Below are 23014 nucleotides of genomic sequence, written 5' to 3' on the forward strand. Positions count from 1 at the left end.
TGAGAGGGGACCGCCTTTGTCCCCACGACGAGCCTCTGGGGTTCAGTACTCTGTACTGAGAGGGGACCGCCTTTGACCCACTACGGGCCTCCTGGATTCAGTTCTCTGTACTCAGAGGGGACCGCCTTTGTCCCCACGACGAGCCTCTGGGGTTCAGTACTCTGTACTGAGAGGGGACCGCCTTTGTCCCCACGACGAGCCTCTGGGGTTCAGTACTCTGTACTGAGAGGGAACCGCCTTTGTCCCCACGACGAGCCTCTGGGGTTCACAGTACTCTGTACTGAGAGGGTACCGCCTTTGTCCCCACAACGAGCCTCTGGGGTTCAGTACTCTGTACTGAGAGGGGACCGCCTTTGACCCACGACGGGCCTCTGGGATTCAGTACTCTGTACTGAGAGGGGACCGCCTTTGTCCCCACGACGAGCCTCTGGGGTTCAGTACTCTGTACTGAGGGGGGACCGCCTTTGTCCCCACGAGGAGCCTCTGGGGTTCAGTACTCTGTACTGAGGGGACCGCCTTTGTCCACACATCGAGCCTCTGGGATTCAGTACTCTGTACTGAGAGGGGACCGCCTTTGTCCCCACGACGAGCCTCTGGGGTTCAGTACTCTGCACTGAGAGGGAACCGCCTTTGTCCCCACGACAAGCCTCTCGTGTTCAGTACTCTGTACTGAGAGGGGACCGCCTTTGTCCCCGCGATGAGCCTCTCGTGTTCAGTACTCTGTACTGAGAGGGGACCGCCTTTGTCCACACATCGAGCCTCTGGAGTTCAGTACTCTGTACTGAGAGGGGACCGCCTTTGACCCACGACGAGCCTCTGGGGTTCAGTACTCTGCACTGAGAGGGGACCGCCTTTGTCCCCACGACGAGCCTCTCGTGTTCAGTACTCTGTACTGAGAGGGGACCGCCTTTGTCCACACATCGAGCCTCTGGAGTTCAGTACTCCATACTGAGGGGGACCGCCTTTGCCCCACGACGAGCCTCTGAGGTTCAGTACTCTGTACTGAGAAGGGACCGCCTTTGACCCACGACGAGCCTCTGGGGTTCAATACTCTGTACTGAGATGGGACTGCCTTTGACCCACGACGAGCCTCTGGGGTTCAGTACTCTGTACTGAGAGGGGACCGTCTTTGTCCCCACGACGAGCCTCTGGGGTTCAGTACTCTGTACTGAGAGGGGACCGCCTTTGCCCCACGACGAGCCTCTGGGGTTCAGTACTCTGTACTGAGAGAGGACCGCCTTTGGCCCCACGACGAGCCTCTGGGGTTCAGTACTCTGTACTGAGAGGGGACCGCCTTTGTCCACACATCGAGCCTCTGGAGTTCAGTACTCTGTCATGAGAGGAAAGCAACCTGGATGGCAGGATGGCTAGGAGAAGTGGCGGTCAAAAGAGCAACATAGAGCGGGTGGCAGGAAGCCCACAGCCGAGAAGGGAATGAGGGGAGACCTGAGAGCGAGTGCAACATGGAAGAATTCAGGGAGAAGCCCACGGGCAGCAGTGAGCAACACTGAGTGCAGGGGGAGAGACCTACTAGAGGGAGGCAGCAGGAAACACATGCAATCATAATGTAGTACTTGAAAAGCAAGCCAGACAATCAAGAGATGGTAAAGAGGCTATGCTCCAGGGGAGGGCCAAACACAAGATTGACAAGCTGGGGCACTAATAAGAAGTAGGCAAGTGAGAGTGATAGGAAAACCAACCAATGCTAAGCAATGTGCAGGCTCTAAGCCCCTGTATGTTCTTGGTAAGCTCACATTCTGTTTCTCGACAAACAGCTCATGCTCTGTGTAATGGGCTCAACCTAAAAATGTTATTTTGCTGCCTGAATCAAGAATCCATTTTTCAGAAGTGTCCCTGCTGTTCCAGTAGACGGAGAGCCGGCTGCACAGCTCGTTATCACAAGGCCTGCTGAGAAGATATTGTCGTAGGTTCGTTATAATGAGGTCGACACATCGGCTTCTTGAGACGAGACTCATCAGGTGCTTCATATGCGCAGCGGATAAAATATTACCTGCGGATTCCACTATTATTCACAGAACGGGCCCTTCACATGACTTGAGACTGGCAGGGCTACACCGTAACCCTTCCATGATAAAGAATTGTATAGGGTCCTTTTACGTCACTTCAGCATTCTACGCAGGAGGCGGTGCCGTCTCCTGCTCTCCGATGGTTCACAGAAGTTCTATTTCTGTATATCAGAAGTAATGTTTTATGAAATTTCTGTGTCTGCCCTGCAACCGCCCTAGGGATGTCCACCTCTGAAGTGCGGGAGGTGGAAGCCCCACCAGGAGTCTGTGGGGGCTGCAGCGGGTGTAGAAGCCCCCTGGTGCAGGTACCACTTGTGTACAGAGGGATTGTGGTTTTAGACTTCATTCTTTTTTCAGTAAACAATGGGGAATATTTTGTGCAAATAGTTTTTGTCACTTTGCGCGTGGTATTACCTCCCCCCCCGCCGCCCCCCCAAAAAAATCTTGCATGCCCAGTTTTATCTAGGTAGGACTTGTTGGTGGTTGCGTGTGCAAAATGTGAACATTTTGTTCATGTATCAAAGGGGTGTGCAGTTCCTAGACCCCAAAAGCCCTAAGAGAGAGCCTTCCATACGGACAGTTTTTACGTATACGAAGAAACTGCGGCAACATGGAGGATTTCAAAAGACAAGCTCTGAACTAAGTACGCACCTGGTTCACAGACGATACCCAATCAGCCAAATAAAAAATGCACAGAAAAGAGCCCGCAATACCAACAGATCGGCTCTACTCGAGACACGCTCCAAACCCGACTTTAGCGCCAAGACGCCCCCGGGCATTCGTGCGCTCTATAAATCCGATAATCAAATCTTATTATATGTGTCAAGACCTGCACACCTGAATCCAACATAATTAAACGGGTCATCAACAAACACTGCAGAATTCTCCAGGTAGGAGAACAGGCCTTCAGTAAGCCCAGCTTCGCCTTCAGATGTACTGCTAACATAAAGGATTTACTCATCAATACCAGACCCAAAAAGAATGCACCACCTCCGCCCAATGCCCAATGGAACCTGCCTCCAGTAACGGGCCATTGCCCCTGCGGGTAATATGTGGTCTGCCCCTTAACCATAGCCACCAAGACCATTTCAATTACAAACACTTGGATATGGCGGCAAAATAGACACACTAACTGTAACACACGCAATTGCGTCGTTCTCATCACCTGCCCGTGTCCGCTTCGGTATATAGACATTACCACCCGCCCGGCCACAACAAGGATGACTGAACATAGAAGCAACATCAGATGTAGAAGGACCAACACAAAGATATGTGCACTCTACGCTGAACATAACCACACCACAAACGATCTCCACTGCACCATCCTGGAAGCCTTCCCACACATCTCCAAAGAAGCGTCGTTTGGGAAGGAACAAAACTGGGTGTTCAAACTTTCATCCGATACAGGGGGTCTAAACGATGATATCCCTTGGGCTGAATTAAACTGCTATAGGCGACGCATATAACCATACTTCCGTTGCTAGGAACCCGACTTCCCTGCTTGCCCACCAATGGCCACTTAATGTTACCATGGACCACCACACACATACTTTCGCCATCGCAAGGATCATAATGAGTCAAAATTATATAAAATGATATATAATTTTTTCCGCCCTTATCTAAACCTCCGCCCCCCTCGTGTTTGGTCCCCATGATCAGTCAAGGTCTTGACCAATCACTATAACTATATGCCATGCCGATACAGCATCTTCCCGTGACTCCAGGCCCGTTTCTCATCCAGGTCCACTACAGATTTTAGATCTGCTGTACATATCAAAAATGCAATAAATTTCTTTTAAGTGTAGAGGTCCTTTATTCAGGCCTCACTTATTTAGGCCCTATTGCACATGCCTGCCACCAGCAGAACGAGTAATATCTCCTGGTTCTCACTCGAGTCCGTTCCCGGAAGTATCCACTTTCAAAAAAACTTTTTAGAGGAACTATATGAGGTCTGAATGGGTGTATGAGGAGTATTATGCAGACATCAGGTGTTTAAGGATAAGGCTTCCCACAAAACAGAGCTCCACCCTGAAGAAGTCCCAAGTGGATAGGGACGAAACACGTAGGCTGTTCATCTTGGATATGTCATCTGGCTTTGACTTGAAAATTATGAATAAAAATGGATGAAAAACAATCTGAAAGAATAATGTGCATTACATGATTGTTTGCTGTCAGGAATTGTATTATAATTTGGTTATAGACATTATAATGTGTAAGAGATTGTCTTCGACCCTTGTGAATATTTTGGGCTGTGCCACTCGCTTTGTTTGGTTATTTGTATAGATTTGGGGTCTTGCAGTTGACCCAAAAGAGTGAGCATATCTAAAAACATTAGGGATAAACGGTGTGCAGGCGAAAATATACCATAACCGTCTTGCTATTGAGATATTATACAAAGAACTCCGCTTCTAAAGAGTCTTATAGGACGGATTTGACTAGCTATCATCGTAATCTTAAAAGGACGAGAAAGCTTTATATATCTCATCAAATCTGTACAGCTGGTAATTCCTCCAAAGAACTATTTAAAGTTCTAAATTATTTTATTAATCCATTCGCTTGTACACAAAGCCGACCGGCGACTTGAGCCTTATGCGATGCTCTAGCCAAATATTTTGATGGGAAAAATAACATGATTTATGAGAACTTTTCTGATGTAAAGCTTCAGACGGCTGAGGAACCGGATTTCGATCATTCTAATGCCAGATATTTTTCCAGTCTTGGGCACTTTACTATTTTTATGACATAATCATCCAGACGGCTCTTGTTTTGGCGAAATCTGGGTCCCCTCTAGATATCTGTGCTCCTAGGAGAGCAGCCTCTCTCTCTAACATACTTGCACCTCTAGTTTGCGCTTTGTTTAATCTATCTATAACAAATGGAAAAATCCCCTTAGCATGGCAAGCTGCCCCGGTGATCCCCATACAAAAGAGTGTGGTGTTTGTGGTTTAGCTCTGCGAGGGTTCGAGGACTTTCTGAATAATAGCACACAGACCATCACTTTGCGTTCTTTTAGATCTGGCACTGTACTGTCGGACAAGGGTGGCCCTCAGGGCTCGCGTTTGAGCCCTACGTTGTTTAATATCTATGTGGCACCCCTGGCCAAGATAGTGAAATCATATGGGGTATAATTGTACTCTTATGCGGTGGACACACAGCTTCTGATTTCCTTTGACAGTGAGTCTAGTATAGAAAAAAAACGTTTTGTCGCTGGTCTGAGAGCTACTGTGGCGTGGATGACCGAGAACTGCCTCCAGCTTAATGCAGGTAACACCGAGATGATGCTATTTGGGAAGACCCCTAACCTATGGGCTCCTGATTGGTAGCCAGCAGAACTCCAAAAATTGTTAAGAATCTTGGAGCGTACCTAGACCAATCTTTCTATGAAAGAGCAGGTCTGTAACACAGTGGGGCTTTGTTTCCATCTGTTATGCCTATTTAGAGAGGTTTTTCCACTTCAAGGCGGGTCTACCTTGTTGGTCGTTCACACTGTAAGGGAGCCTCAGGATCGCACCCCATGAATCTCCCTGACTGAGATATCCCCCGCTCCTTATCTGTCTCTCAGCCCGCAAGCCTCTGTTGTCTGCTGTGGGGCAGGAGTAGGGGAGGGAGTGTACACTACTAGTAGTAAACAGGATACTTCCATTCATGTTGAATGTCCATGAGACATTCTCCTTCCACCACCATCCTATCCAATCTCTGCCTTGCAAGATCCCGATACCACAAATACATCTTCCATGAAAAAGCGATGCACTTCAGAACCCTCCTTGATTCCGCAAAAAACTGACCTAAGAAGTTATTCGACCTTATCTAAAGCACCAACATCTCAACTTCTGCCACCATTTTTGACGACTTTCCCCCCCCCCCCCCAGATTGCGGCAGAATTTGCAGTATTCTTGATGAAAAATGAAAATCACTCCTGGATCATAAGACCCATCCAACCCCACCCCCAAGGACCGTAAATCCCTAGTCCTGTGGCAGAACTTTGACATCACTGAAACGGCCCTCCTCGAAAGCATTCTAGAAACTAAAATCTCTAACCATTCCATCGACCTCATCCCCAGTGACATTGCCATTGACTTTTACACCTACACACTCTCCTACTAGACCAGTCTGATAAACCTTCTCCTCAGTCAAGGCTCTCTTCCTGCTGCCCTTAAAACAGGACAGGTTACCCCACTTCTTAAGAAACCTTCTGCTGATGCAGAAGATCTCAACAACCTTCGTCCTATCACCAACCTTCCTTTTCTTGCTAAAATTACAGAAAGTTGTGTGGTGAAGCAACTTTCCAAACATATCAAGGTCCACTCCCTCCTTGACGAATTTCAATCTGGTTTTACCCAATGTTGCAGTACCGAAACAGCCCTACGTCAAGTGATCGGTGATACCCTGCGAGTACTTGACTCCAGAGAATCTCTTCTCCTGTTCCTTCTTGACCTATCCGCAGCCTTTGACACTGTTAATCGCAACACTCTTTTGAACACTTTAAAGCTAAGAATGGGTTTTGAAGGCACAGTGCTCAAATGGTTCGAATCATTCCTCTCGGGCAGATCCCAGATCATCAAAATAGCTAATTTTCTTTCCACTTCAATGGCTGTTGGACAAGGTATCCCTCAAGGCTCGATCCTCACGACCACACTGTTCACCCTCTACATTGAACTGCTGGGTAATCCCCCCCAAAAAAGTCTGGGATCCATTATCACCTATATACAGATGACACCCAAATCTACCTAAAGGTTTCTATCACTCATGACATTTCAATCCTCAACACCACTCTCCACTCCATCCACCACTGGCTGTCTACTCATCAACTAATACTGAATCCTTCCAAAACAAAATTCCTTCTCATCTCGACCTCACTATCTCCTCCTCCTATCCAATCTTGGATGAACAATCTGAACATTCTCAACAATAAGTCTACCATTGTTAACTGTGCCAAATCACTAGGCTTCATCCTAGATAAAAGGCTCAACTTACAGTCGCATATCAATACCATTGCCAAGAATGCACGCTACAAACTGCACCTTCTCTCGGGGGTTTGGCGCTTCTTTCCTTAACCCCTTGGCCGTGGCGGGAATTCCGCCGCGGCGCTGAGGGGGTAGGGGGATCCGTGGAGCGTCGCCATGCTCCTGACGGAACCACTCCGCCACGGGCGCGCTGTGCTTGTGACGGAGTGGTTCCGTCACGGCCCCGCCCTCTCAATAGAATGCCCGCACAGGTGCGGAATTCCCGCAGCGTAGGCGGGGCGGCCGTGCCGTGACGGAACCACTCTGTCACCAGCACAGCCCGTCCGTGGCTCGTGATGGAGTGGTTCCGTCACGAGCACTGAAGAGGTTAACAAGACCTAAAAACCTTGGTTCAATCATTGGTTCTTTCCAGATTGGACTACTGCATCTTTCTCCTTACTGGCCTCCCCAAATCCCACGTTTCCCCTCTAAAATCCATCCTCCACTCAGCAGCTCGCTTCGTATTTGAGGCTAAAATAAATGATCACATCACACCCTTACTGTTGTCTCTTTGCTGTCTTCCTATCAAAGCAAGGTTAATGTATAAGACTGCCTGTATCACCCACTAAGCCTTGCACACCTCCACCCCACGCTATCTGGCTAATAAACTCAAAATCTCAGGAGGCTCTAGACCTTCACGCAATGCGGAAAACATACTGCTCGAACCTCCTTCCTTCAAAAGGGAAAGATTTATGGCTCAATCCTTCTCTTGTAAGGCCACCAGAATCTGGAACCCACTTCCTCCATCCCTCCAAACCACCGCCTCTTTCTGGACCTTCAAAACAGATCTTAAAACTCTCCTCCTCTAAAGACACTTCTTGGAATAACTCAACCCATTTCTTGACCACTTCGACCATCTAGCACTCACATGAGGTAAACTTTGTAAATATGTATTGTACTCCTGTTTCAACCTAACGCTGATATCTTTCATACTTTTTACAATATAAATATGCAACTTGTTAGCGTTGTAACTTCATATATATAACTTGTTAACGTGATCAGCCTATAATGTGTACCTACAACTGTATATGTGTAACTTGTTAGCGTGTTTAGCTTGTGTACCTTTTGTAATTTACCTGGCACTCACATGAGGTCAAGTTTGTGTATATGTATTTTACTTTTGTTTTAACCTAATGCTGACACCTTTTATACTTTTTACTATATCTATCTATTGTAATTGTAAAATCAAAATTCAAAAAGACCAAGGCAGCAGACCAGGTCAAGCACTCCAGATCCTATAGTTCTGAATTTAGGGTGGTGCAAACTACTTCCTACACCTGCTACCAATAGGTGTCTGAATCAGAGAGATGAAAACATAAAATGGAAGGTGCACACAATTAAAGTCAAAAAAGGCAGTAATGTATTAAGTATCTTCTTCTTTATTTAGTAGTATTCATTGGACATAGGCACAGCCAACGCGTTTCGTTCCATTTGCCTTTAAGGAACTTCGTCAGGGCAAAAAGAGTATAGTTCAGTGCTGTCAACAAAATTGGACAAAGATGTGAGGATCAAAGGATTGGCTACCAATAGTGGGTCAAAGTCGTATGACCTGTAGAGACGGTGTCCTCACTAAGTGAGATAGGTCCAGTTGGAATCCTAAGGTAGACTCCCAAGTTCGCCAAGGTTGACTGGTATTGAGTGTAGGATCAGATGATGAGTACAGTTGAATTATAGCTCGACGGGAGGTCTATTGGTTCCCGTGGGGAATATTTCTATATTCCTCTTGACTCAGTTCTCCGGGAAAGGCCGAATGTAAAGGCGATACCGCTGCCAGTCTGAAGAGTAGTACGGTGTTCGTGGCATTAACCACCGAGCACCTGTATTAGGGTGCTTATCTTCCGCAATCCGCTTTCTCGTGGTGTCCCGGCATTGCGTGAAGGTCTAGAGCCTCCTGAGATTTTGAGTTTATTAGCCAGATAGCGTGGGGTGGAGGTGTGCAGTTTTAGTGGTAATAAGAGTGGTTTTGTATTTCTTCAGGGTGGCTTTGTAACTGGTCTTCCTTTCCACGCTAAAATCCTTCCGCCAGTGTCGTTCTGCCCTTTTACATTCTTCTTTTAGTATCCTCAAGTCTGAGGTAAACCATGGATGTTTAAGCTCTCCCTTCCTAATTGTTGAGGGTTTTTTCGGTATAAGCGTATCTAGGGATTGGGTGATCCACTGATTAAAATTATAGACAGCCCCTTCCACATTAGGATTATCCGGTGGCTTACTGCTTTCTAACAGTCCCTTCCATTCACCCAAGTCAAGTTTTGTCCAAGGTCTTATTAGTCCTCTGTCTGAGGAAGTAGTAGTACTCGTCCTGGAAATTCTCCAGTGAAAGGGAATCACCGAGTGATCCGACCAGGGGACAAGGTAAGGCTCCAGGACTGTTATAGTCGCAATGTTAGTAAAAATGGGGTCAAGAGACTATCCTATCTATCTATCTATCTATCTATCTTTCTATCTACGCTCCACAGCACCAAACAATTCGACACACTCACAGGCAGGTGCGAATACATGCATGGGTGCACCCGCATCAATATTACAGCTCCACTTTCTCTCTGCCACGGCTTCCGCAAGGAAAGAATCGCACTCGCGGGGACTTGTCACCATACGTTTATTACAGCAACAGAGCAACAAGTAAACAGACGCGTTTCGGAGTAAACCTTTCTCTGTGTTTACCAGAGCGCAGTACATTCAAAGTATTTAAACATAGTCACTTCCGCCATGAACATAAAAAGAGGACTAACATATATCTAGATAGTACCTCTAGAACCAGCGCCATCTTTAAATAACAAACTAGTAAACTTTCGAGTGCTAAATTCATACAAAAATCAATTTCATAATAATTCGAAACACAATCGTTATTATGTTCACGCACAACAATCAAGCCCTGGATGGGCATATGTTTTTAGTTAAATTCTGAATGATTAGAGCCTCTTCAACATAAAATCCAAATCATCACCAATATATCAAATAGGATACATTCCACTAATGATAACATTGAAATGAAATCAAATTGAGAGGATAGGAGAGAAGAAAGAAGAATAAATAAAGAAGTCAATATATATATATATATATATATATATATATATATATATATATATGCAACTTGTTAGCATTGTAACCGTATATATGCAACTTTTTTGCGTGATCAGCCTAGCTTGTGTGCCTGTAACTGTATATATGTAACTTGTTAGCATGTTCAGTCTATCTTGTATACCTCTTGTAACTTACCTGGTTCTTTTGGAAAGCACTCTGACACCTTAGGGTAAAGTTTGCCCTATATAAAACGGCATTAAATAAATAAATATGCCTGCCACAAGCCCCGGCGTCTTTAGCAACGACCCCTGCGCACTTCCTCCCTCGTTCCCTCAGCCCCGCTCTTATCTAGGAGGGAAGGGAGGAGGCTTCCTTCGGCCTCAGGCAGCGTCAGAGGGGTCTAGGATCTGCCTTTTTTGCAGTTTTATATGGCTCGGGCATCACTGAAGCAATCCTCTAATTAGCTTGGAGGGCTACATTTGTTGTCCGTGTTATTTAAACCTATTGTTCTGTCTCACTGTGCTTGCCCCTCTGGTCACAAAAATAAAATAGAAATAACGAAGCCATTTTTGCTTCATCAGTGTTTTTTTTTTTAACCTATGTAGTACACGTGCATGAGTGCAAGTTGGTCGAAAGTAAAGAGAAAAGGCGCTATGGCACGTCCAGCATTTACCACATCATAGCGTTTTATGTCTTCCTTTCAGGCACGCTGTACAACAGGGCAAAAAAAGATACACATTGGCAAAGACAATCAATCCACAGATAGGCAAAACCTATGGTCTTTGCCAAGGTTATTGTGGTCATGGTTTACGGTGACTGTGGGGACCAAACAAGCTGCTGTCTCTGCCATCACTGGTACCAGTAGGTGCACATGCGGGGGGGGCTCAGTGTAGGAAGGTGGATATCTGACTATGGTTACCCCCAAACTTTTTGCCTGGTGTTTAGCTGGTTTTTGACATAGTTGGCCTGGGATCCTGCTATTCAGGGCCCCAGGCTGATTGCTCTCTCCTTAAAATGGACTCCATGTACCTTAGGTGCATACCCAATTGGAACTGGTTCACCTTATTGGCCCCTGTAACAGTGTACCCTAGGTACCCAGGGCATAGGTGTATCCAAGGCCTACCAGGGGCTGCAGCATGTATTGTGCCACCCCTGGCCTGGCCTCCATATTTGACACAACTGGCTGATCACTCAGCTGGGGTAAGTTGGTGTAATCACCTCTTGCTTAGATATAGTATCCCTATATCTAACCTTAACTGGACACATGTTAACCTATAAGCCATTCCTATGGAAGGCCCCTGCAATCCTGGGGGCAGAGTGCGTGGTTTCATGTGAGATGGTGCTCTAGCATGAGCTGAGCCTGTCTGCAGCTGTCGGAAACAACTCCCTTAGCTGTTCTGGGATATTGCCATACCATATACTCTTAAGTGCATTATAATCCTCGCGGTTATATGCTAACTTTGGTTTGGCTTTATCAAAACATGTCGAGTAAGGTGTCATACGATTTGGAATACTATCCCCTCGGTAGTTCTGTCGACGGGGATAGCATTCCACCCTTCTAGAGGGACACGACATGTACATAGCCTTAACCCCGGTTAAAGTTAACCAGAGCCTCAGCATCACAAAATGGATGCTGCCACCACAGACACAAGTCTGACCTCCTGCTGCTGGGAGTCCTTCCAGCGAGGGAGGCTTGAACAAAGGGTTTCCTGCCTTGGGAGGTGCGAGCACCACCCCAGACAGGATTTTGTGTATTGGGTAGGACAGGGCTGAATAGAATCAGACATGCCCGGGGCAGACAAGGTGTCCTCGTGCATAAGCCAGTCCAAACCGGTCCTGGGACTTTCCAGACCCAGGCCTGGCGAGGAGCTGGACAAAGGAAAGGGGGTGTAACCTCCCCCCTTCCTGGTCCCACCCAGTGGAGGGACCTAGCAGGTGATCCACCCCTCAGATTGGAATAAGAGTGGGAGCAGTGCCATAGCACCTCAGATCATCCTGAATCAACTTGAAACTAAGAAGACGACTGGACTTCGACATTCTGCTGCACAGAAGACTGAAGAGCATCTCCCTTGTGGCCTAGGAGTGGCCACCCTGTGAACACAGGCACCATCCAGCAACTCGACGTCTGCTTTGCCACCGCCTCCCGCCGGAGCCCGAGCCCAGAGCCTGACAAGATCCAGACTCCCAGACTTCTCACAGCCCGATCCACAGTCCCTGCAAAGAAGGGACCCGTGGAGGCACCGAGAGACGTGGGACCGGACCTCTTGAAAGACCCCCGAGACGCTGACTGCGCAGCACCCAAGGCACCCTCGACGCTGTGGTTTGGGGTTTGAGAAGCCCCACAACCGAGCAGCCCTTGCACCCAAGATCAGCCCCCCAGCATCTCCATGATCTGCGTGGGGCCCTTTTGCATCGTGCCACTCGACGCGCCATCCCGGCCACTTGCCACGTGGTCAGCTGCCATCTTGGAGACGAAACCTACAATCTACACTGCGGGTCTGGTTGCTCCAGACTTGCCCTCGCTCCTGTAAAAAGGAGCACCCGCTCTGACCTTGCTGGTCCGAGTGATAAGCCTTTTTCACTTCCTGCGTGGCTTGCATTAGCCAAGGCCTGTTTGCTCCGATCAAGTTGCCGACACCGCCATCAGCTAGAGCCTTCGTGGGACAGCTCGTGATCGACTCCTGGATGTCCTCGACCTCTTCGTGTCCACGTGGCTGCCGAGAGAAGCTACACCTCAACGCCTGTTTGCACCCGACATCGCCTGGTTCCAATCTGGTTCCACGGTAGTCACTGGCTAGTGACTTTGAACATTGTCCCCTCTGCTTTCAGGTCTTCACCACTTCAGATCCACCCTTGGATCCACCGGAACTCTTCACATCGAGCCGCCTGCAGCATCTTCAGCTCCAAACACCATCGACCTGCGTAACGAAACCCGACACTACTTCGCACCTGTGCACCCGCTTCCTGTGGGTGAGGTAACTCAGCAACGCCGGTGTTCCCACACTGGTACACAACTCTAGTGTCTGTCTAAAGTTTCATCCCTCTAGGTCACTCGGAAGGTTCCTAAAACACTAACTTTGCAACTTTTACGCACCATAAACTTAACATTGTTGAATGCGTGCACTTTAAACACTGCACCCGAGTCCCGGGGGCCTTTCCCGACTTGGTCACTGCTAGTCCCGATCAGCTCCAGCGATTCCCAAGGCCCTAGGCCTATTTCCTTTTCGATTGGTATCTCTTATACCACTTTCTTAGTATATGGTTTAGGTGGCCCCTAGGGCTCATCCATATTGTGCAACCTTTGTGTATTTAAACTGTGTTTTGTTTTAACGCTTGTGCTTCTGTGCGCATAAAGAGTATAGGGGATATTTGTAGTTAATAAATATATGTATATTTTCAATATATATCTGTGTGGTGTCCTTTCATTTGGTATTCAAGGGGATTGTGTATGGTAAAACAGCTTGCTTCACATGCCTTTCAGAGTTTAGCCTAAGACTGCTTTGTCCACGCTACCACTAGGATAGCTGGTCTATAAGGTTGACTTACAACCAATCATCATAAGGGTTGCTTGGCATGGTACAAGGTGATCACTAGAACTAGTGAGCATCATATACCAGGCCAACTTCTCACACTCGGGGTCAGACTTTGCGCCCCCAGGCCAGTGGCGCGGCAAGGTCAGGGGCAATTTTTTTTTGTCACCCCCGGCTTGACAAAATGGCAAATATATGTGTTTAAAACACATATTTTTGACATTTTGTCACCCACCCCATCCTCCGTGATGACACTTGACAAAATGGCAAAATATGTGGTGCCATTTTGTCACACAGTTTTTTGTCATTTTGTCACCCCCTAAGTGATGACACCCGGGACAGACCGCACCCACCGCCCCCCCCTTCCTACGCCACTGCCCCAGGCCAGTTCAGGGCTGCATCCCAGAACTTACCCGATTAAAAAAAGGGGGTGGTGATGAACAGAGTGTCTGAATTAAGCAGACCACTCTTACTCAGTCCAAAGATCAGGGCTTGATCCATCACCGTTTCTTAGCTCACTGCACCATCCCAGCTCAGAACCTGGTTACATGCAAATTAGTCTGTTCCTGTCCCAGTGCATGATGGGAACAGGGCAAACCAAACTACCAAGCCAATTCTTATACTGGGAAGGAAACAAGCTACCGGGGACCGGTTTCTGGCATTTCAGCCGTCGTCAGCCCGGCTTGCTTGAATCCTGATGGTGCAATGAGCAAGGGACTCACATCTGAGTATACCCTTCCACGCTTATGGTGGACAAAATGATTAAAAAAAGGGGGTGGTGATGAACAGAGTGTCTGAATTAAGCAGACCACTCTTACCCAGTCCAAAGATCAGGGCTTGATCCATCACCGTTTCTTAGCTTACTGCACCATCCCAGCTCAGAACCTGGCTACATGCAAATTAGTCTGTTCCTGTCCCAGTGCATGATGGGAACTTACCCATCACAGCTCAATATGCACAACCGAGTGAAGGACACGGGTCACTGTTGGGATAAAATGTAGCGCCCAATGTCGAAAGTTTTGTCAAGGCTGTTATTTGGAAACGTTTCAGTTCTGTGGGAGACTTAGTTATTTTTGGGTGACGTGTCTTCAGACTTGTGCATTTCCTGTTCCGGTTCAAGGTTCGCTTTTACAAGATTGACAGCGCCGTGTTCAGTATGGACGGAAAAGGGCCGGTTAGATAGTCCTCATGTGACATTGTAATCTGTGAATCCCGGTAAAATTAGATAGTTTCTGGCCCTTCCTGCTTGGGGTGCTGTGGGGCAGCGCAGTGACGTCACACTTCAGGGGCCACGCCCCCCTTCAGCACTGCTGCCTGCATCACTGCAGGAAGTAGTGGTCAGGGACGTAGCTTCAGGGGGTGTTTGGGGTGTTACACCACCCTAATACATGTTTTTTTCTATTAAATAATCAGGAACAGGTGCTTTCAGTCTGGTATTGTGAGATGCCAGTCCTATTTCACCAGTAATTTTAACATACACACAGAAAAGAACACACACTCTCCATTTTGAAAGTCCTCCAAAATATTGGTTATTTTGCAAAATATTGTGTTTTCTCTCTTAGTACTACTACAAATCTGCACTCCTCTCCCTTTCCACTGCCCCTTAGGACCCTCTCTTGTACTCTGCTTGTGGTAGAATGTACTTAAAGATGAAATGCCAGCCTGATTGTGGGAAATTCTGAAGCTCACCCCCCCCACCCCGCCCCCCAAATCTTACTGACAAAACCATCCCACTAGTAGTGGGTCATTTGGGAGACTTGCAATTTGCAACATATCTGTTGAAATCAACAATTTCCTGCATTTTCACTGGTCTTCCTTCTGCTCCTGTGCAGAAAGCCTCTGTGCCCTCCAAGGAAGGCGATCCATGTGAAAAAGTAGTTTGTTTTTGACCTTGCTTGTACATGGTTCCAGTACGTGAATCTTGGAGACATAAGGGGTGTGCACGTGGCCTTACCTATGACCTTTCTCTTGCAGTAACTGCTGAGGTGGAGCTGGTGGACCGCGTCTTCCTCCCAGCATCTCTTGAGGTGACCAACGCTCCAGAATACTTCCGCCTCCAGCAGACAGGACGCTTCCTGCACGGAAATGCCTCGCTGACATCTCGCACCGAGACCTTCCTACTCACCGGCCGAACCACCGCTACCCCTGTCGTCAGTGCCACATATGGCGATTTCACAGCTCGCCAGGTAAGAGACATCGGACACCAGGTTAGGAGACCAGATGATATGTGTGACCATCAGGTAGGGACTGCTGGCACCGGCCAGGTGCCCGGGTGAGATGTATTACCATCAGGTAAGGGACTGCGGGCAGCGCTAAGGCTAGTCGGCATGGAGGGTGGCTGGGCACCTTTGGGGATTTCTGTGGTCGGGTAACAATGGCCCTTCCCCTCATCCAAGTACCTGTAGGCCAGCAATGCCCAACAGGTAAGATATAGTGATCAACTGACCAAAGCCTTGAGATCAGAGCAGGTTTCAGCTTCAACGAGGGATGAAAGAGTCATGTACCTATAGCTTACATGGCCCCCGACGCAGGCCAGAAAAGGGGAAACGGGAGAAAAGAGTTCACCTGAAGATAGAAGAGAACCTGCCCTGCCAGTGGCCTGTGTCCAGTACCTCCCTGGTGAGGAAGGTTCTGACAGGGCAGTGTGCAGAGATACCGGCCTCTTCGTTGTCAGGTGACCTGTACACGCAGGTCCTTTTGGATTCTAAACCTGACCACGCAAGAGAAGAGGATTGTGTATTAAACATCCTCAAACAACCATGAACAGCAGCCCTTGGAAGACGTGAAGAAGGATCCTGAACCCCAGCGTCCTAAGATTAATTCCCTCTTTTTGTCAGTCGTCTTGCGTCCCTCTCATGTGCTACAATCTGATTTCTCTGGCCTAATGGTCTCCAGCTTTGACTGGTGAGACAGCAGCAAGTGCTGGGATATGGATCTGTTGCACGATTGAGACATTCAGGATCTGGAGCACGAATGAAACGTTCAGGATCTGGAGCACGACTGAAACGTTTAGGATCTGGAGCACAACTGAGACGATCAGGATCTGGAGCACGACTGAGTCGTTCAGGATCTGGAGCACGAACGAGACATTGAGGATCTGGAGCATGACTGAAACGTTCAGGATCTGGAGCACGACTGAGACATTGAGGATCTGGAGCACGACAGAGACGTGCAGAATCTGGAGCACGACAGACTTTCAGGATCTGGAGCACGACTGAGACGTGCAGGATCTGGAGCACGACTGAGACGTGCAGGATCTGGAGCACGACTGAGACGTGCAGGATCTGGAGCACGACTGAGACGTGCAGGATCTGGAGCACGACTGAGACGTGCAGGATCTGGAGCACGACTGAGACGTGCAGGATCTGGAGCACGACTGAGACGTGCAGGATCTGGAGCACGACTGAGACGTGCAGGATCTGGAGCATGACTGAGACGTGCAGGATCTGGAGCATGACTGAGACGTGCAGGATCTGGAGCACGACTGAGACGTGCAGGATCTGGAGCACGACTGAGACGTGCAGGATCTGGAGCACGACTGAGACGTGCAGGATCTGGAGCACGACAGACGTTCAGGATCTGGAGCACGACTGAGACATTGAGAATCTGGAGCACGACTGAGACATTGAGGATCTGGAGCATGACTGAGACATTGAGGATCTGGAGCACGACTGAGACGTTCAGGATCTGGAGCATGACTGAGACGTTCAGGATCTGGAGCACGAATGAGACATTGAGGATCTGGAGCATGGCTGGGACATTGAGGATCTGGAGCATGACTGAGACGTGCAGGATCTGGAGCATGACTGAGACGTGCAGGATCTGGAGCATGACTGAGACGTGCAGGATCTGGAGCACGACTGAGACGTGCAGGATCTGGAGCACGACTGAGACGTGCAGGATCTGGAGCACGACTGAGACGTGCAGGATCTGGAGCACGACAGACGTTCAGGATCTGGAGCACGACTGAGACATTGAGAATCTGGAGCACGACTGAGACATTGAGGATCTGGAGCATGACTGAGACATTGAGGATCTGGAGCACGACTGAGACGTTCAGGATCTGGAGCATGACTGAGACGTTCAGGATCTGGAGCACGAATGAGACATTGAGGATCTGGAGCATGGCTGGGACATTGAGGATCTGGAGCATGACTGAGACGTTCAGGATCTGGAGCATGACTGAGACGTTCAGAATCTGGAGCACGACAGACTTTCAGGATCTGGAGCACGACTGAGACGTGCAGGATCTGGAGCACGACTGAGACGTGCAGGATCTGGAGCACGACTGAGACGTGCAGGATCTGGAGCACGACTGAGACGTGCAGGATCTGGAGCACGACTGAGACGTGCAGGATCTGGAGCACGACTGAGACGTGCAGGATCTGGAGCACGACTGAGACGTGCAGGATCTGGAGCACGACTGAGACGTGCAGGATCTGGAGCATGACTGAGACGTGCAGGATCTGGAGCACGACTGAGACGTGCAGGATCTGGAGCACGACTGAGACGTGCAGGATCTGGAGCACGACTGAGACGTGCAGGATCTGGAGCACGACTGAGACGTGCAGGATCTGGAGCACGACAGACGTTCAGGATCTGGAGCACGACTGAGACATTGAGAATCTGGAGCACGACTGAGACATTGAGGATCTGGAGCATGACTGAGACATTGAGGATCTGGAGCACGACTGAGACGTTCAGGATCTGGAGCATGACTGAGACGTTCAGGATCTGGAGCACGAATGAGACATTGAGGATCTGGAGCATGGCTGGGACATTGAGGATCTGGAGCATGACTGAGACGTGCAGGATCTGGAGCATGACTGAGACGTGCAGGATCTGGAGCATGACTGAGACGTGCAGGATCTGGAGCACGACTGAGACGTGCAGGATCTGGAGCACGACTGAGACGTGCAGGATCTGGAGCACGACTGAGACGTGCAGGATCTGGAGCACGACAGACGTTCAGGATCTGGAGCATGACTGAGACGTTCAGGATCTGGAGCACGAATGAGACATTGAGGATCTGGAGCACGACTAAAACGTTCAGGATCTGGAGCACGAGAGACATTGAGGATCTGGAGCACGACTGAGACATTGAGGATCTGGAGCACGACTGAGACATTGAGGATCTGGAGCACGACTGAGACATTGAGGATCTGGAGCACGACTGAGACATTGAAGATCTGGAGCACAACTGGGACATTAAGGATCTGGAGCACGACTGGGACTTTGAGGATCTGGAGCACGACTGAGACATTGAAGATCTGGAGCACGACTGGGACATTAAGGATCTGGAGCACGACTGGGACATTAAGGATCTGGAAGCACGACTGGGACATTGAGGATCTGGAGCACGACTGAGACATTTGGATCTGGACCACGACTGAGACATTGAGGATCTGTAGCACAATTGAGATATTCAGGATCTGTAGCACAATTGAGACATCCGGAGCACAATTGAGACGTTGAGACATCTGGAGCACGTTTGAGACGTTGAGACATCTGGAGCACGATTGAGACATTCGGGATTTGGAGCACGATTGAGACGTTCAGGATCTAGAGCACGACTGAGACATTGAGGATCTGGAGCACGACTGAGACATTGAAGATCTGGAGCACGACTGGGACATTAAGGATCTGGAGCACGACTGGGACTTTGAGGATCTGGAGCACGACTGAGACATTCGGGATCTGGAGCACGATTGAGACGTTCGGGATCTGGAGCACGATTGAGACATTCGGGATCTGGAGCAGGATTTAAACATTTAGCCTTTACGTCTTACCGCTGTCTGTTCATCATACTTTAATGTGTGTGTGCAGATAACAACAAACAGGAGTAGGTTTCAATGATGGAGATGTAAATGGTGTACACAAATACAAAATGGAAAGAAACCTTGGTAACGGAGTGGAGAGGTCAACGGCTGTAGATGATAGTGGAGTCTATCTATTCCACCACTAGCCGAGTCTACGTGGGTTACTAGCCCCTTCTTTGCTTCCACTACACCTCCCAGAGAGCCGGACAGCCTCCGAACACCTACGTGGTCGTTGACATTTTGATCCGCCCAGTTCCAAAGGAGTCAAGGAAGGAAGACAGGGGAACCCTACTCTCTATGGAACCAGGGTAATAGTTATATAAGGAAAAACAACGGTTCCCGTGGATTGATAAGATACCTTTGTAATAAAGGAGGCAAAATTGCAATATTTTAGAGGGTACCTCAATGACAGAGGGCGAAAGAAACACTAACACAGGAGAATTCATGTAACATATTTACACATTTTTGGACCAAACGCAATATAAACATAATCTGAAAATCAAAAAACATTAGTGCATTGTGTCCCAAGTGAGAACGGGAACCCAAAGTTAAGTGACGGTGTGTATTTCTATATAGAAGGTTTCCACAATTTTTTAAGTCGACCATTAACAAGAATAATCTCTATGTAGACAGCAGCAATATGCAATGACGTGCTGTCTAATGGTTCGCTTCTTCTATGTGTCAATGCGTTTCGACCCTATAGTCAGTGTAGGGTCTCTTCAGGACTAACGCTGAAGGGACATCTAATGAAGAAAATACAAGGCATTTGGCCTATACACCGGCACAAATGGGAGAAATATGTGAAAAGGTCATGTAATAAGAAGGTACTTGAGGATGTAACTGGGCAGTCTCGTGAACTGCGTGCCACACGTGGAAAAATAGAAGAAAAGAAGTTACTGACATGAGAACCCGTCCGGGTACTGATATGTGAGGAAGGAGAATTATGAGGTTAGACAACTCACTTAAAATACAGCAAGACTCAATCGGATGTGATGTTTTAAATTAAGGATCTTACCTCAATATGAGTAAAAAACTGCAAGTAAACTGATTGTAATGCGGCCAGATGGTCTCCGGGCGTACTTCGTAGTGGAGGAAATCCCTTTGGTAAATGTTAACCAGTGACAATGCACAGTAACCTGTGGGGATGGGTAAACATCGTTGGTGCAATTGGACAATATAAATTATAAACTAAAATGATTGCATGGGGCCTAATAATGCAGTTCCTTACCAGGATGTAGATAAATGTCCTGCGGGACAGCGCTCTGCCTTTTCGAGTAGCTAGGCTGCTTCCGTCAGCCTAGTGACGTACAGTGACGATGAGCCCTGCTGGGGGTGGGAGCTAAGTACAGTGATTTTCCGGTCAAAAATGTGTCCGGCCTAGGATCGGCAGACTTACCAATGGATAACCGCTGTACTGAGCAATCCGGTGCTCGGTATCTACGCGATAAAGAGTGAAGAAAGACCTAAGATGGGAAGTATAGATCGTGTGGCACATTGGAAGTGTGGCTGCATTGGGTGAAATTGCGCATTTAATGGACAAGCATGTATATAGTTCTTAGCAACATAGGAAAATTAAAAAAATTACATTTACTATAAAATGACAGAACAAAAAGGATTACAAGCACGTTGATCGCTGTGTTCCACATTTTGCGAAAGGAACTTAAAGGTGTGTTCCAGTTTTACTTTCGACATATGGAAAATAAAATTACAATAGGTTGCAAAAACACAAAGGATTACATATACATTGATCACTGTGTTCTGCTCATTATGCAAAGGCATAGCAGCGTAATCGCCTTAAACCTGCATGTATTTGTCAGGTCAAACACGTTGTAGGTACATTCTCCAATCGTGCAATCAAGCAGCATCCACACATAGCGCATGAAGTCCCGATAGAAACATATATTGTTACTTCCATGCTTATAATAGGTGCCGCTTATGTTAATCATATAGTCACACAGTATAGATGCTTGTCAGCGGACGGCTGGTTCTATTTCCACAACGGTATTAAATTCAGAGAGAGACAAGCATATTGGTGACTGTTAGTTGAGGCTAGTGACATAGCCCCTCCATTCCTCCGCAGTGTTAAGACCTTCATCTATGGAGTTAGCCTTATCAATCCAACGCACTTGTTGCGTTGGAGTATCTGCAGGATGTCTCCTCCTCTTGGTGGCAAGATGGCAATCTTTTAAATTATTTTCTTCTTTGTAAGCAAATAGAGGCGTATCAATGGTGGGGTCAATACTTTGGATTATGTTCCAATTGTTCATTATCAATTTGCGGGCTGGATTGTATTATGTTCCAATTTTTTATTATCATAAGCATGGGCGAATTTTGCGAATCTGGCGTTCGCGAATTTTGAGAATTTGCTAACTCGCAATCCGCAAAATCCGCGAATTTGCATTTTTTTTGTGTTCGCAAGGATTTCTGCCAGTTCGCAAGGATTTCTGCCAGTTCGCGAGGGTTTTGTACCAGTTCGCAATTGCGAACTTACATGTCGGCTCGCAACGGTCACGATTATGTTGTTTCTACGTCTGGTTCATCATCACAGGTTCCCAGCACCCTCTGTTTCACCCCTACCACCCTCTGTTTCACCCATGCCACCCTCTGGTACATCAATGCCACCCTCTGGTTCATCATCACTGTAGATTATGGGGGGGAAAAGCAAGCACACCTGCCTGCTTCAACTGACATGAATTAATTTGGGGTTGATTTATTAATGTGTCACTGTTTTAAAATTCCAGTCTGGCACCTGCTTCCTTATCTGTAATTTGCTTTCTGTTGCAGTGCAATTATTTTTTCCAGGACCTTTGTGGCCTACTTGTAGCTATTCTATGAGCCTGCTGTGAGGGTCAGAGCAGGGTCATACAATTGTTGCAACTAGCAACTGAACTCTGGAGGGGCCCTTGTCAGGAAGCACTACAGGGAATGGTTACTAATGATGAGTTTGAACTTTTGAACCTGCTGAATGCTTTTTTTGTGTTCGCAAGGATTTCTGCCAGTTCGCAAGGATTTCTGCCAGTTCGCGAGGGTTTTGTACCAGTTCCCAATTGCGAACTTACACCGCACGCCGCAAAATTGTATCACCAACAAAAAAAATCCGCTGCGTGCGAATTTGCGGATTTTCGGTAAATTCGCGAGCGTTCGCGGATTGCGAATTTACCGAAAATCCGCAAAATCTGCGAGCGTAACGGATTTTCCGCCCATGCTTACATTATAGATTTGCGGACTTGATTGGTCTGTGTGTCAAAGGTAGTAACACATATAATCTTGTTGAAGTTGGGTTTGTCTCTGGTTTTAAGAAGTTCTTCTCTGGGCGTTTAAGGGACTTTTTAACAAGTCTATTCGGATACCCTCTTGTGACAAGTTTGGCCCAAAGTACCTCCGCCTCTTGCATATAATCTGCCTTGAAGGTGCAGGTTCGGTGCACCCGAAGGAACTGGCCAAAAGGGAGACCTTCATTTAAAGCACGAGGATGCCGACTATGATAGGAGAGGAGAGTTTTCTTTTCCGTAGGTGTTCTATGGATTGAGGTGTACAACATGCCGTTGTCATGATTGATATTAAGATTTGTGCGGGTATATGGGCCTATTGCCTTGTATTTTCTTCATTAGATG

The 23014-nt window shown here is 47.7% G+C and overlaps 1 protein-coding gene across 1 annotated transcript in view; it reads left to right on the forward strand.

Moving 5' to 3' along the window:
• The window catches only part of TMEM132A (transmembrane protein 132A), a 162520-nt gene that overhangs the window by 92591 nt on the left and 46915 nt on the right, over positions 1 to 23014 (forward strand). The window contains exon 2 of the mRNA XM_086953336.1: positions 15556 to 15767. Coding sequence (XP_086809462.1) covers positions 15556 to 15767 — 212 coding nt within the window. The remainder of the gene's footprint in view (positions 1 to 15555; positions 15768 to 23014) is intronic.

This window comes from Lissotriton vulgaris, chromosome 1_2, assembly GCF_964263255.1.
Source record: "Lissotriton vulgaris chromosome 1_2, aLisVul1.2, whole genome shotgun sequence".
Lineage (NCBI taxonomy): Eukaryota > Metazoa > Chordata > Amphibia > Caudata > Salamandridae > Lissotriton > Lissotriton vulgaris.